Source organism: Cynocephalus volans, chromosome 14, assembly GCF_027409185.1.
Source record: "Cynocephalus volans isolate mCynVol1 chromosome 14, mCynVol1.pri, whole genome shotgun sequence".
Lineage (NCBI taxonomy): Eukaryota > Metazoa > Chordata > Mammalia > Dermoptera > Cynocephalidae > Cynocephalus > Cynocephalus volans.
The window spans coordinates 30,424,707-30,440,054 of NC_084473.1; the positions used below are offsets into that span (position 1 = coordinate 30,424,707).

The window sequence follows — 15,348 nt, forward strand, 5'->3', positions numbered from 1 at the left end:
TCAAGAGTTCGGATCTCCCTACTGGCCAGCTGCCAAAAAGAAAAGAAAACAAACACACAAAAAATTCACAAATTCATAAGCCCAGGCTCTATTGCAACTGAAACATGCTCTCTAGGCACATACATATAATATTTAGATATATTCGATATAAAATTGTATATTTATTTATATATTTATTTTTAATGCATAATATTTATACTTATATTTGCTGAGTTCCTCCAAGAAGCTCTGATGTGAATCGGTGATGAAGAACTAATGCTAAGAAGATAGCATTATTGATGCTTTAATAAAAGATTACCCAATTACTACTTACTTAAATGTTAAAAAGGTGGATGAACTTATGAGTCAACCGAAAAACCAAAATAAATTTGACAGAATTAATCTTGTGAAAACTACTATATAAGCAGGAGCTCCCAATATTTCCAGGTTTTTCCTATTCAGATATATAGATCTGCAGATATAGATCCAAATCATAATATTCACCTCCCCACAGGTGTCAGTCTTACTGAAATAGGATTGTATTAAAGAAAACTACAAGACATCCCTCATCAGCATTAAATTTCTAACTTTGCAAAGGCCTTCACATTTTTAGCTTGGAGACACAAGACTTTAATATGCTTCTAATGCAGTGTTTCTTAACTCTGCATTATTGACATTTTGAACCAGATAACTATTGGGGATGGAGGGAATGGGCACATGGGCTGTCCTGTGCATTGTATGATGTTTAGCACCATCCCTGGCGTCTGTCCACTAGATGTCAGTAGAACCCCATCTTACTCCAGCTGTGACCAAAATGTGGCCTGGAGCTGGCTGGTTACCTCAATTGGTTAAAATGCGGTGCTATAAGACCATGGTCAAGGGACCCCCTTACTGCAAAAACAAACAAAAAAAAAAACAAAATGTGTCCAGATATTAGCAAATGTCCTCTGGGGCCGGGGAAGGGAAAAGAGGACACATTCACTCCCATCTGAGAACCACTGCCCTAGTGAATGATTCTCCTGCTCTCCTCAGACAATTTTCTCTATTTTCTCAGCTCATGAGCTATCTCAATTTCTTCACAGGGGACAAGAAGAATAGACTCAAAAAAAAAAAAAAGGCTGCTGTCTTTTATTGCAAAGAGAAGCAATGACATTAAGGAACACAAGTACTTCTCACTTAACTTATCAGCAACACATTGGTAGATCTGGGTTTAAATTCCCATTCAAGCACTTACCAGCAGTGTTGTCTTGAGCATGTCACTTAACCTCTCCAAGTCTGTTTCCTCATCTGCAAAATGGGAATAATAATATCTACTTTGCAGAGTTGCTATATTTTAGAGATAATTCAAGTAAAATAGTACTACGCCTGACACATAGTAGGACGGCAATAACTGATAGCTATTATTATTACTGTAAAGGATGATAGCACTGGAGGATATTATACATCCACTGCAATGCTCCTATCAGTACTCCAACTTTATTGTACATTAGAATCACCTGTGATGTTTGTTAGACATTGAAGATCCCAGATCCCACCCTCAGACAGGTCCAGGGATAATGCTGAGAAAAACTGGCTGAGTTTTTTATGTTACACTTGACTGTTGTATTTTCACTCTGTTGTAAAACTCTGCAGCATTCAAAGACAAAAGAAAGAAGTAATTCATGAAAACAATTCAACCATGTAAAATATGTCAGACAGAACAAAAACTACTTTAAAATAATGGCATTTTGACAGTTTATTTTGTAGGTCATTTTAAAAACAAAGTTAAAGACAATCTGAGAAAAAACTGCATAGAATATGCTCATTAAATAAGTATGGTGATTAAATCAAAATAAGGGAAATATTTTCTCTTCTGCAACTCCAGAAATAAGTTCTGTTGTCCTGAAGATTCTTATATTTCCAAAAAGGGGAAAAATTATGGCAATTAAAGCTGCCTCTTAATCAGGTAATCTACAGTAGCAATCAAATTTTTCTGTTCTTCCCAATAAGTCAGTTTCGATCTTCAAACTGTGCCTTGTTTTTTAAAAGATAAGATGCTAGAAATTCAATGGGATTTGGTGGTCTGTAAGGGAAAAGAAATCCAAAGTTTAGAAATATATTTTCTAGATGTGTTAACTTAAACATATTGTTCCATAATGAAAACACATCTTTTTAACTTTAATTTTCATTTTACAGTCAAAGGACATTTGTAGTAACTATGGTAAATGAGACAGGCAAGCACATTAGCCAAAAATATAGTTTAAAGAGACTGAAATTTTTGTATGAATTCAATCGTAAAACACAAGTTTCAAAAATGTACTAATAATGGGATGATGATTACCCCAGGGACAATAATGACTTTAAGGGGTTGCAAGAGAGGTTTCTGGGGTGCTGGCAGTATACAGTTTCCTGATCTGAATGCACATTACATAGGTTGTTTAGTTTGTGAAAATTCATCAAGCTGTATACCTATGATATGTGTAATTTTCTGTGTAAGTATTATCCTTCAATAAAAGAACAAAAACAATATAGGACAATGGCTGTGGCATGACCAAGACATGCAGATGAACTCCCCAACAGACTAATCAAAGGAAGCAACATTTATTTGGACCAGAACGTTCTGTTTCTTTTTTAAAAGCCACTTCTATCTTTCTTCCAGTAATTTAAATCAATAATAATTCTAATACTGCAACCACACAGCATTCCTGAGAAGTTAAACATACTTATTAAGAGGTGTTTTTAAAAGGTATTACTTAATATTTATCACTTTTATATAAATTTTTTGCTGAGAAAACAAGTCCAAAAATGAAAAGTAGGGGAGACATCTATTTTAAACTCTACTATAAAAAAGCATATTGAAAATTGATTTATAATGATCTGAAAACATCCCCTTGACGCTTTATTTTTTTTAAAAAGGTGATCGGTAAGGGGTTCTTACTTAACCCTTGACTTGGTGTTGTCAGCATCACGCTCTCCCAAGTGAGCAACCGGCCATCCCTATATAGGGATCCCAACCTGTGGCCTTGGTGTTATCAGCACCGCACTCTCCCAAGTGAGCCACGGGCCAGCTCTATCCCCTTAACACTTTAAACAGTCTTTTGAGCTACCTAAATATAGACAATATTTTTCACATAATATTTAGGGTTAATTTGATTAATTATTTTGCCAGAACTCGTTACTTAAAAATTATATTTACTAAAAGCTTGTTACATAAAAACTTTATCAAATTTTTTCGTCTAGTATTTAAAGTAATTCTTAGAATTTCTAATATATTAGCCTTCTTTAGATGAAGATAAAAAAATATAAAAGATACCCATATTTTGTCAGTAGGACAACATATATCTCACAGTCATAAATAAATTCTATTTTACTAATACAACAATCAAAAAAATACTTACTACTTATTCATATAATTTTTATATAACTAATATCCATTCTGTCAATTACTCTTACTATGAGACATATTTCCAGCAAATTCTGTATCAAGTTATATCAGTTTGCTCCAATGTTTATTAGTATTCTTTGAATAAAATATAATATGCATCTAATAAATGTTGACTAAGCTAATTTACAAAACAAATTTTCTTATTGGATTTGCTTACACAAAAGAATTTAGGTGAGAATTACTGGGGAAAACATGTAGAGAAAAGAGAATTAGGGCCGAGCCCGTGGCGCACTTGGGAGAGTGCGGCACTGGGAGCGCAGCGACGCTCCTGCCGCGGGTTCGGATCCTATATAGGACTGGCCGGTGCACTCACTGGCTGAGTGCCGGTCACGAAAAAGACAAAAAAAAAAAGGAGAGAATTAACTGTAATCTTGCTAATAATAAATAAAAGTAAATTCAAACAACTTGGCAAAAAAGTTTTTAACAATAATGTTCTTGAGGCTACAGTAACACTGGAAGAATTTAAAAGACAAACTTTTGGGCAGAAATATGATACTATATGTCAAACACCATAAAAATAGTCATGTCCTTTGAACTAGTAAACCAACTCTTAGGAATTTATCATAAAAAAGTAATTAAACAAAGGCAAAAGAGGCATGAAAATAAACTGCCTGGTAACCTATAATAATAAAAGAACTTGGGCCTAGATGTTCAACAATGGGAAAAAGGCTAAATTAAATGTGATATTATAGGGCCAGCCCATGGCTCACTGGGAGAGTGTGGTGCTGATGACACCAGGGCAAAGGGTTTGGATCCCTATATAGGGATGGCCGGTTAGCTCACTTGGAAGAGCGTGGTGCTGACAACACCAAGTCAAGGGTTAAGATCCCCTTACCAGTCATCTTTTATAAAAAAAAAATAAAAATAAAAATAAAATGTGATATTATTATAATTTAAATTATAGTAATGAAGACTGTGGATATGGAAAAACTTTTTGTCATAATATTAAATAAAAAGACACAAAACTACATGAATACCATGACTACAAATCTTTACAAATACCCATATTATCCAAGACTGGTAGAAAAAAATTAAAATGTCTGAATTGTGAGATTATAGCTAACTTATTTTTTAAAAGCTTTAATATCCATAAATCATACTGTAAAAAAATAGCTATACATGACTGACAGTAGTTCAATCAAGGAACTCTATTTTGCTTTCTCTGCTAACTCCATTTGCAGACACTATTATCTTACCTCTCCTTTGCAAGTACAGCAAGTCCCTGTAATAAGATAGGCACAACTGTCTGATCCAGGTAGGCACGAGTTGGCAAAGACTGTAGATCCACCTTCTGTTTTGATGACTTTTCTGCATTAATCTTCTCATTTTCTACTATTCTCTAGTGAATTAAAAGACAATGCATGAATATTCCAAGTAACTAGATTATTTTGAGTGCTAAACAAAAACTAATGGAAATATGATAATAGAAAAGGCAAATCAATGACTAAAAAGCTGGTACTAGACTATAAACCTCTCTGCCAAAATAAATTCAGACCTATCTCTAAATTTCATTCAAGCTTTTTCTCTCAGAAAACACCATAATATCTCATTCCTTTAATACCATATCTCCATATCCTACTCTTTCTCCCTTTCCTTCTGCCTCTTTAGCAGTAAATTCAAGCCTTTTTTCTATTTTTTTATGAGAATACCTTCTTACTGTATGTTCCAGAAAAATTGAACATGACATTAAGTAGCACTGAATCACAGCAAGAAAGCTAGTCCTGTTTCAATTCTTTCATCACAGATAATATCAAGGATGAAGTCTTAGTTTGGTGCTAATGTCTTTAACACTTCTACAACATTTGCTAAACTCCCTTCTTTATTCTACCTTGCTTTTTAAGGTGAGTACACCACAGCTCCTGGCACAGTAAACCCTGCAAATGCTTCCTTAAAGACTGTGGTAAAGCACGGGGGCTGCATGAGAAATGGCTCTATGGACCCTGTAAAGACACCAAGTAAACTCCCTTTCTAACAGAGAGAGCAGGGCTGGCCAGTGAGCTGAGGTGGTTAGAGCACAGCCTTATAAAACCAAGGTCATGGGTTTGCATCCCCATACCAGCCAGCCACCAATTAAAAAAAAAAGAGAGAGAGAGAGCAAATGAGCAAGCTTCAGGCTCAGAGGCTTACACTGTAGATAAAATCGAACTAAAATGTATTACCATTGTTTTGTATTAAACTGTCTTCATTTTTATGGTTACACTCTATCACAATAAGAACCCTTTTCCATATGTTTCTTTTTTAAAGAAATACAACCATGATTTTTAAAAGTAAATAGATTTAAGAAAAAATATTAAGTATATAATACTCGAAAAATGAGGAAAATGATTAATATAGAAAAGATCATTAATGTGATATCTAAATGAATGAAGTTTAGGAAACAATAACTTATACTTTCTACTTGACAATACCCAAATTTTGGGCTTTCACATAGATTCAGCTGTCATCCAGAGCATCAAAAACCAACGTATAAAAGGGCTGGCTGGTTAGCACACTGGTTAAAGTGCAGCCTTATAATACCAAGGACATGAAGTCAGATCCCCATGCCAGCCATAAAAAAAATTAAAATAATAAATAAAAAAATTGTCTTCATTTCACCAATATCCAGGGTTCGATCCCTGTCCCGGCCAACAAAAAAAAAAAAAAAAAAACTACCTAATCTTGAAAACCTACCATTTCAGAAATTTAGAACTAAGTGGCCCTAAAAAGACCAAACAGTATTCTTGAGAGCACTTTCATTTCAATCATATTCAAACTGGCTATCATACTCAAACTGTATATGAAAGTCAACAAAAAAAATTTTGTAGATTTAATTTTATTCATAGAAAGTAAGAAAAAAACTTTAATCACATATCTAAAATATTCATACTATGTCTATGGTTTCCAAAGACATTTCCCAAAACTATGTCAGACAACTTCTCTAGTTTTTCTTATGATTTTTCTATCTAATTTTGGAGTTTAATTAGAAAATAATTTTCTTTCTTCTTGGGGGGGCGGGGGGACAGCTGGCCAGCACAGAAAATAATTTTCCATAAAGTCTACTTAATCTATAAAATAGCTATTTATTTGGCCATGAATTGAGAAATTTATTGTTCATCAGTAAATTTCAACAGATAATACCCATAGCACATCATCATTTCTAAAATTCTAATTAAGCTTTGTGAAATTCTTTCTAGCGCAGAAAAGGCTATACCACCTGGTATTCCTGAAAACTGACATTATCATCTTGAATAAGTTTTCTCCCCTTAAGTCAAAATCCACTATGTTCAAAGCTTCATCTTGATCACAATAAAGAATACGAGGCACGGTTTACATCATAATGTGTTGTGATAATGTATGTGGATGAGGACATAAAAAAATAAAAGAATAAAAGAAAGAAAATGAGGCAACCTTCAAAATCTCAGAGTGTATTTTCTACAAACAGTCCTAACTTCCTGTCACAATATCTATAAACAATAAAAAAAATAGTCAGTTACAATAAGAAACAGCAATGCCTAAGCAAGTTCTGTAGATCCTATAATAAATTCCTTAACCAAATCCTCTCATTTATTTCATTCAAACATGACTCAGTAGGAATAATACATTGTGCAAAATAGAAGAGAAGGAAATTAGGCCTAAACTAAAGCTGGTCTGGTCACACCTAACAAAGCTTAAAAAGCAAGCCTCAAAAGGACCAAACAAGGGCTGGCCTATTAGCCCAGTTAGTTACAGCACGGTTTGGATCCCTGTACCGGCCAGCTGCCAAAAAAAAAAAAAAAAAGAAAAGGATCAAACTGTTTCCAAGTAACTTAACTGTGTCCTAGAACAAAATTCAAAGGAAGACATACAAAAATATCAAATATCCTCAAGAAAAATTCACAATGCCCAGCACCCAGTAACAAATTATCAGTTGGGACTGGCTGGTTTTCTCACTTGTGAGAGGATGGTGCTAGTAACACCAAGGTCACAGGTTTGGATCCCTATGCCCGCCAGCCACCGAAAAAACAAAAGAAATCACCAGTCAGGCAAAGAAGCAGGAAAATATACCTATAATGAAGAGAAAAATCAATCCATAGAAACAGACCCAGCAATGATACAGATGATAGAATGAGGAAGGACATTAAAAGTTATTATAATAGAGCTGGCTAGTTAGCTCAGTTGCTTAGAATGCAATGTTTTAACACCAAGGTCAAGGATTTGGATCCCCATATTGGCCAGCTGCCCAAAATAAAAAATAAAAATAAAAGTTATTATAATATATTCCATATATTCAAGACAGAAAAAGGCATCAGAAAATTATTCTAACAAAATATTTGAAGAAATAATGGCTGAAATTTTTCCAAATTTGATGAAAACTCCACACTCACAGATCCAAGAACCTCAATGAATCCTAAGCAGAAGAAACAAAAAAGAAAACCTACATCAAAACACATCATTATCAAATTGCTTAGAAACTGTGATAAAAAATCAAAAGCAGCAAAAGACATTACATATTAAAAGCAAAGATTTTAGAAATGGTAGCACATTTTTTTATCAGAAACAATGTCCTTCAGAAGACAGTGAAGCAAATCTACATTCAGCAAAAATATCTTACGAAACAAAGGCAAAATAAGTTAAGCCTTGAGATGACTATACTCCCAAGCAAGATCTTGATTGGGAGACCCTATAGCAGGTGACCTGGCTAAGTCACACTCAGATTCCTAACCCACAGAAACTGTGAGATAATGTGTGTTGTTTTAAACTGCTAAAACAAAACAAAGGTAAATTAGTGACTTTTTCAGACATTCAGAAGCTGAAGAATTCCTTACTAGCAGACCTGCACTATAAAGAAATGTTAAAGAAAGCCCTTAGGACAAAAGGAAAATAATACCAAATGGAGGAGCCGGCCAGTTAGCTCAGTTGGTTAGAGTGTGATGTTTTAACACCACGGTCAAGGGGTCGGATCTCCATACTAGCCAGCTGCCAAAAAAAAAAATGAAAAAATACCAAATGGAAATCTAGATCTACGTAAAAAAAAAAAAATGAGCCCCCAAAATGGTAAATATGTGAGTAAATGTAAAATTGTTTTTCTTATTGTTTAAGTCTCTTAAAAAATTATAGAGGTTTTTTTTTTTCTTTTGGGGGGGTGGGGGGGGGGCCAGTACAGGGATCTGAACTCTTGACAATAACTGACTTTTTTTTTTTTTTTTTTTTAAAGATGACCAGTAAGGGGATCTTAACCCTTGACTTGGTGTTGTCAGCACCACACTCTCCCGAGTGAGCCACAGGCCGGCCCCTAACTGACTTTCTTTTTTTTTTTTTTTTTAAAAAGATGACCGGTAAGGGGGATCTCAACCCTTGGCTTGGTGTTATCAGCACCACGCTCAGCCAGTGAGCAAACCGGCCATCCCTATATAGGATCCGAACCCGTGGCCTTGGTGTTATCAGCACCACACTCTACCGAGTGAGCCACGGGCCAGCCTCCTAACTGACTTTCTAAAGAAAAAATAAAAAGCATAAATTGTAGAGTTCATAGCATATGTAGAAGTAAAATCTATTACAACAATAGTACAAAGATCAGGAGAGAAAAAAATGGAAGAATACTATTTTAAGGTTCCTATACAAAAGATTAAAAAGATAATACTACTTTAAGGTAAATTGTGATAAGTTAAACTTTTCTTTATTAAGCCAATAAAGGAAATAAAATGGAATCATAAGAGAAACAGCTGTAGGGCCGGCCCCTGGCTCACTCGGGAGAGCGCGGTGCTGATAACACCAAGGCCACGGGTTCGGATCCCATATAGGGATGGCCGGTTAGCTCACTGGCTGAGCGTGGTGCTGACAAGACCAAGTCAAGGGTTAAGACCCCCTTACCGGTCATCTTTTGGGGGGAAAAAAAAAAAAAAAAAGAGAAGCAGCTGTAGAATAGTGGTTTCCAAACTTTCAGATGTCATAAATAAAATCTGTCATCAGATTTCAGATTAGAAATAAAATAATATGGGCCGAGCCCGTGGCGCACTCGGTAGAGTGCTGCGCTGGGAGCGCAGCGACGCTCCCGCCGCGGGTTCGGATCCTATATGGGAATGACCGGTGCACTCACTGGCTGAGTGCCAGTCACGAAAAAACGACAAAAAATAAAAATAAAAAAAGAAATAAAATAATATGATGAATGAAAAACCAACAAGGTTGTTCCTTTTTTTATGCCAAGTAGAAAGTTACAAACAAAATCATAATTATTATTTTACTATCCCCATTAATTCTTAAAAGAAACAGGACTTTAAAATTATACAAGCAGCAAGACCAATCACCAAATAACATATCAACTCTCACTCCACTCTCCTTATTTTTTCTCATTTTAACATGGAAATTGATTTGCGGGCTTGGGTTATAGCATCTGGGTATTACTGCTCTACAGTATCACAGCTATACCTTCATATACAGACACCATCAAGAAAGGCTGTGCTGATGCCTAAAAAAGAGTTTCTTAAATGACTAAGAACACAAAGCAGTATAGAGTATACTGACCCGATTCAGAATAACAGTTCAATTAAAAACTGCACTATGTAAACAGAGATTCTCTTAATACTGATATCAAACCAATAACAATGCTAGGAATCATAGAGTAGTCATGCCAACAATCACTAGGAGTTGCTCAAGATTGGCAATACAACTTAATCCTACTGCAAAAAAGTCAACCTACTTAGGTAGAAAACACAGCTCTTCACTTACTTCCTAGTGACCCTGAACAAGTTATTCAACTTCTCTGAGGCTTATAGGGCTAAAGATACATGCAAATTACTTAGGAGTGTGTCGGGCACATAGTAAAAGGTTTGAAGAAATATTAACAGCTTTTAATATTATTAATCTGCTTAGAATTGCTCCTGCTGTCATTTATCCAGACTTACCCATGTCTTTTTTTTTAATAAAACACAGAAATCTTCTCCCGGAAGCGTCTATTTTCCTAACCAATCCCACCCAGATCTGGTTAGTTCATGTTTCAGTATTTATTCATTCATTTGCAAAGTACCTTATTTTTTTTAGACAACAATCTGTTAGCACTTATATGAAAGAGTCTCTATAAAAACACATTCTTTTGTATATTTTTCACACACACTCTCTAAATCCAGACTTAACCACATAAGGCAAAAACAGTGTCTCCTGTGCGTGTTATATAGCCTGCAACAGCACCTACTACTGAACTCTACAAATAAACATTTATTACATGTTGCCTCCACCAGCACACTATTCTCCTACAGAAACCAATGGGTTTTTTAATTTTAACATATGGCTTTCACATAGCAACATCCCAACAGATGCATTAATAGCCATCAAGCAAAACGTTTCTGACAGTCTCCCTCCATGTTTGTTTCTTAACATCACTTTTAAAAGTTCAACCTCTTGACTCAAAACTAATTTGTATGCCTGTAAACCACAAAGTATTAGTATCGTTAATAAAACAAGCTACCCATAATTTGATACTATGCAATTCATGATAACAAAGTTTTCTCTTGTGCAAAGCAACCTAGTGAAAACGGATCCCAAGTTTCTCCAGCCCTCAAGAGACGAATAGATGCAATATAAGAACTGGGCGAGTTACCTCGACGTTGTCTGTGAGACCGTACTCAGAGTGAGGATTTTCTGCAACCTAGAAAAAAACAAAAAACACGGATCACAGAGACATCAGCCACCCTTTCTCGCTGCCTCCCTGTACACCGCCACCCTGAGTCCAGGGCCTGCTGGTACCTGCGTCTGTCCCTCCAGCATCTGTTCTGGCTCCATGGTGAACCCTGCAAGTCACAATCCCTGGATACCGGTCTTGGAAAACAAGAACAGCCGTGAGTTACCCGGGAGGTTTCTACACGAAGACGCCAGGACGTTGTCCAGCCCAGCCCTCGACCCCGCCCCTCACCCCCACCTGGGCGCGGGATCACCCCGAGCAGTAGAGCAGCAGGGTGGGACAGTCCAGGACTGGGCGCCCGCATCAGGTCCGGAAGCTCCGCGGTAGTCCCAAGCACCTAGAATTAAGTAGGGAAAGGGCTAAAGGGAGCTGATTACCCGCGCCCAAGCCGTTTGTTCCTAAGAGCCCTGCTCGGTGCCACCAACTCCCAGCACAAACTGCTTCCGCCGTAAGTGACGGATGTCGCACGACTGCGGCGCCTGCGCAGAGGTTCTCAGCGGGCCTGGCGAGGGCAGGCGGCCAGATAGGTTCGCAGGCCGTGAGGCTCCCTGCCGCCCGCGGTGCGTTCTGGCCAAGGTCTGGCCGCGGGGGCTAGCATCGGGATTCGTTCCTGAGCCTGCCCACCCAGGGCGAGTGTCACCCTAGCTGTAGACCCAGTGACCAGCCCAGCCGGTAGGGCCTTAACCCGGCCAGCCCCTGGAGCTGCCTGAAAGCGTCCGCCGAAGCTCTTCCTCCGGGAACTAGGACCACTTATTCGCTGAGTGGTTCTTACTAGAAAATCATAGGCCCGGGCTGAACCATCTACAACAGAATGTTGTAAAGCCACGGGTGGGGGTGGAGGCAGTGTTTGGGGGTTTCATAGGGAACTTTAATTCAAGCGCTTAAATCTGTGCGTATGTGATGTTAACTGCTACCTTACATTTGTATCAATATTAGTAATATGGAACTGCCGTTCCAAACTATGGTCCTATTGATAGTATTGTATTTGTAAAAAATGCAAAGGGTAATTTGCCTCCTACGCACAATTTGTAAATATCAAACAGGATCTAGTAAATCGAATTGTTTTAATTCAAATAAATTCCGTTTATTTTAATGTAAATGTAAGTGATACACTCGAACTTCCTGCCTTTGACTCAATCCCATTTGCAGTTGCACTTGGTAATATGAAAACTTGAAAACTTCATAACAAGTAGTTGGAGACTAACTTACCGTATATCAATATGATGGTATATAAGCCATTAAAATTAAAAATCGTGACTACATATACGGAAATATTTATAACATTAATTTTTTTTAAATACACTACACCGTCATGTTGCTACTCTGTAAAAACTGCATAAGTAAAGATCTAAAAAATTTGTTTAGTAGCTAGACTTGTAGGTACGTTTTTAAAGTTTTATTTTGTAATGTATACTTGATAATTAGTATTGTGATTGGTGACAGCTAACATATGGCACTTTGAAGATTTGTCATGTAAGACTGTTGCAAAGATGTGGATCCATATGCACATGATATATAAATTGACTAATGCATAGTAACTGAGAGCTACCAATTTACATTTTCTAAGTACTGACAGTTTTAGTAAAGTATGAAATTAGAATGTGAGCTCTTTCAGCGTGGGGACCATGTCTTAGATATCTTTGTACTTCACATAGTGCCTGGTATATCGTAAGTGCACAATATATATTGAGTTGATTAATACTTTGATATCAATATGTATACTGACACTACTGAAGCAAAAAAAAAAAAAAAAAGACATCGCAGGGCAGCTTGTTTAGCTCACGTAGTTAAAGCATGGTGGACTGTTTGGCTCACTTGGTTAGAGTCTGGTTCTGATAACACCGAGGTCATTGGTTCAGGTCCCCATACTGGCCAGCCACTAAAAAAACAAAAAGACATTATAAAAATGTTTACTGAAGGGAGCAACACAGAATATTTGACCATCACCCAGATTTCTTTCAGTCTAGGTAAGAGTTATTACTATGATTCACAAAAAAGCTTCACTAAAGTTTTTGCATTTAAAATTTATTAATGAGGCCAGCCCGTGGCTCACTCGGTAGAGTGCGGTGTTGAGAATACCAAGGCCCCGGGTTCGGATCCCATATAGGGATGGCCGGTTAGCTCGCTGGCTGAGCGTGGTGCTGACAACACCAAGTCAAGGGTTAAGATCCCCTTACCGGTCATCTTTTAAAAAAAAAAAAAAAACTCAATCTATCAGGCAGGCAATGCCTACTAGGTATAGTACAATATGTGTAGTGGAGAAACACTTGATTTGGGATTAGGTGAATATTAAAACCTGGTCCCTTCACTTTATTTACCATGTGGAATTAAGCAAATAGTTTAACTCTTCTGAGCTTCAGGTTTTTTCATATATAAAATTAGGAAAATTTTTACTTCATAAGGAGGATCAAATGAGATAAGAGATGAAACTGCTGGGGCTGGCAGGTTAGGTCAGTTGCTTAGCTTGCAGTGTTATAAGAAAGTTCAGATCCCCCTACTGGCCAGCCACCAAAAAAATAAATAAATACAAATAAAATATAACAGAAACTGCTTTGTGAACTGAAGGTATATAAATGTAAGTGAAACTCATTCTGTTTTATCTATACCTAACCACTTCATTATTATAATATTCTTTTTTTTTAAGAAAATGTAATTTTATTAATATTTTTTACATTCTAGGATGTTGTTGCCAAGCAGTTGGAGGGAGGGGGAGAGGGAAAAGGGGAAGGAAATGGGATGGAAGGAAGTGGAAGGAGGAGGGGCAGAATTGAGGCCTGTGGCACCCCCTCATTCCCACAGTGGGGAGACTGGGGGGCTTCCAGTGGTAGCTTGGTCATTGTCGGGCTGGGTGCAGATGTCAGGGGGGTGTGGCAAAAGCCCTTGCCCCCCACCATCCCAGCTCAGGAACCCAGGGCCCTTCTTGCTGCAGCTTGGTGGTCAACACTGGGCTGGTTGCACATGTTGGGCAGTGTGGACGAGGCCTAAGGCCACGCACTGCACCAGCTCAAGAAAGCCCAGGGCACTTCCTGCAGTAGTTTGGTGGTCATCGTTGGGCTGGCTGTGCATGTCAGGGTGGCATGGCTGAGGCCCGAGGCCCCCCAGCACCCTGGCTTATAAGAGCCTGGGGTGCTTCCTGTGGCAGCTTGGTGGTCGCCACTGGGCTGACTACAGGTGTCAGGGGGGCATGGCCAGCGCCTGAGCTCCCCCACCGCCCCAGCTCAGGAGGTCCAGGGCACTTCCTCCAATGGCTTGGTGGTCACTGCTGGGCTGGCTATGGGTGTTGGGGGGCCTGGCAAAGGCCTGAGTCCCCCCCCACTGCCCCAGCTCAGGAGAGCCCAAGGCACTTCTGTGGCCAAGCTGTGCATGTCAGGGGTGTGGCCAAGGCCCAAGGCCCCCCACCAACCTGGCTTGGGAGAGCCCAGGGCATATCCTGTGGTGGCTCAGTCATTGTTGCTGGGCTGGCTGCACATTGTGTAGGGGCTTGGCCAAGGACCACTTCCCCAATGCTCAGGATTGGTTGTACGTGTCAGGGGGCATTGCTGAGGTCCCTAGCCCTCCCGCCTTTCCAGCTCCGTAGCCCAGGGGACTTCTGGTTTTTGTAGGTGTGATAGGTGTTCTTTGGTGAAATGAGACCTTTACGAGTTAATATGAAACTTTGTCTCTGGTTGTGGATACTTTGTTTTTCCTTTCAGTTCTGTGTTGGATTATTTGCTGTTCTCACCACTTAAACTCTGCAATGGAACTAATTTGTTGTCCTTTGCTTACTTTTAAAATGGGGGGACTTCCTGTGGGGACCATTACTTGAGCTCTGTGGTTGAGCTAAATTGCTGCTTTGCTGCTGATTCCGTAGGGGAGGCTTTTTGTGCAGCTCAGGTTTTAATGGTCAAGTTCATAGGTACTTCCAGCTCTCAAGAGATTTGGTGTATCTGGGTTGTGTAGAAACTCTAGTCTGGGCCTGAATCTTTTCATCAAACTGCACCCCATGCAATTCTATATTTCTAACCAGTCTCGTCTGAGTGGTTCTGTGCTGATTGAGGTGCAGATCATCTGTCCTTGCTGTGCCCCCGTGTCCTCCAGGTGGTTCCGTCTCCCCTATCGCCTGTGCTGCAAACACTTCCCATAGGACAGGCTGTGCTCTGGTCCCTTGTGATTACCGGCCTCTGAGTGACTCCTTTTTTTCAGTTGTTGTGGTTCTTCAGTCCTGTGTGGATCCACGGGAAGTCTATTAGTGGTATTGCTGGCCTGGGGGCCCCCAAAGCCCTCTTCTCCCCTGCCTCCTCCAAGCAACTTCATCCAAAGGGCACAGCTGCGG

At 38.7% G+C, this 15,348-nt stretch overlaps 1 protein-coding gene across 2 annotated transcripts; it reads right to left on the bottom strand.

Annotated features, from left to right (window-relative positions):
- Positions 1-1,736: 1,736 nt before the first annotated feature.
- On the bottom strand, positions 1,737-11,500 carry DPY30 (dpy-30 histone methyltransferase complex regulatory subunit). Of its 2 annotated transcripts, none has more exons than XM_063078803.1 (5): positions 11,274-11,406; positions 11,102-11,173; positions 10,956-11,003; positions 4,600-4,742; positions 1,737-2,041 (listed from the first exon to the last, which is right to left on the bottom strand). In XM_063078803.1, the coding sequence occupies exons 2-5, from the start codon at positions 11,135-11,137 to the stop codon at positions 1,969-1,971; spliced, it is 300 nt and encodes a 99-aa protein (XP_062934873.1). In that variant the 5' UTR covers positions 11,138-11,173; positions 11,274-11,406; the 3' UTR covers positions 1,737-1,968. The 2 variants fall into 2 exon arrangements, with proteins under 2 accessions (XP_062934873.1, XP_062934872.1); XM_063078802.1 differs by lacking the exon at positions 11,274-11,406 and adding an exon at positions 11,414-11,500 and having other exon boundaries at positions 1,738-2,041.
- Between the last annotated feature and the right edge of the window lie 3,848 nt (positions 11,501-15,348).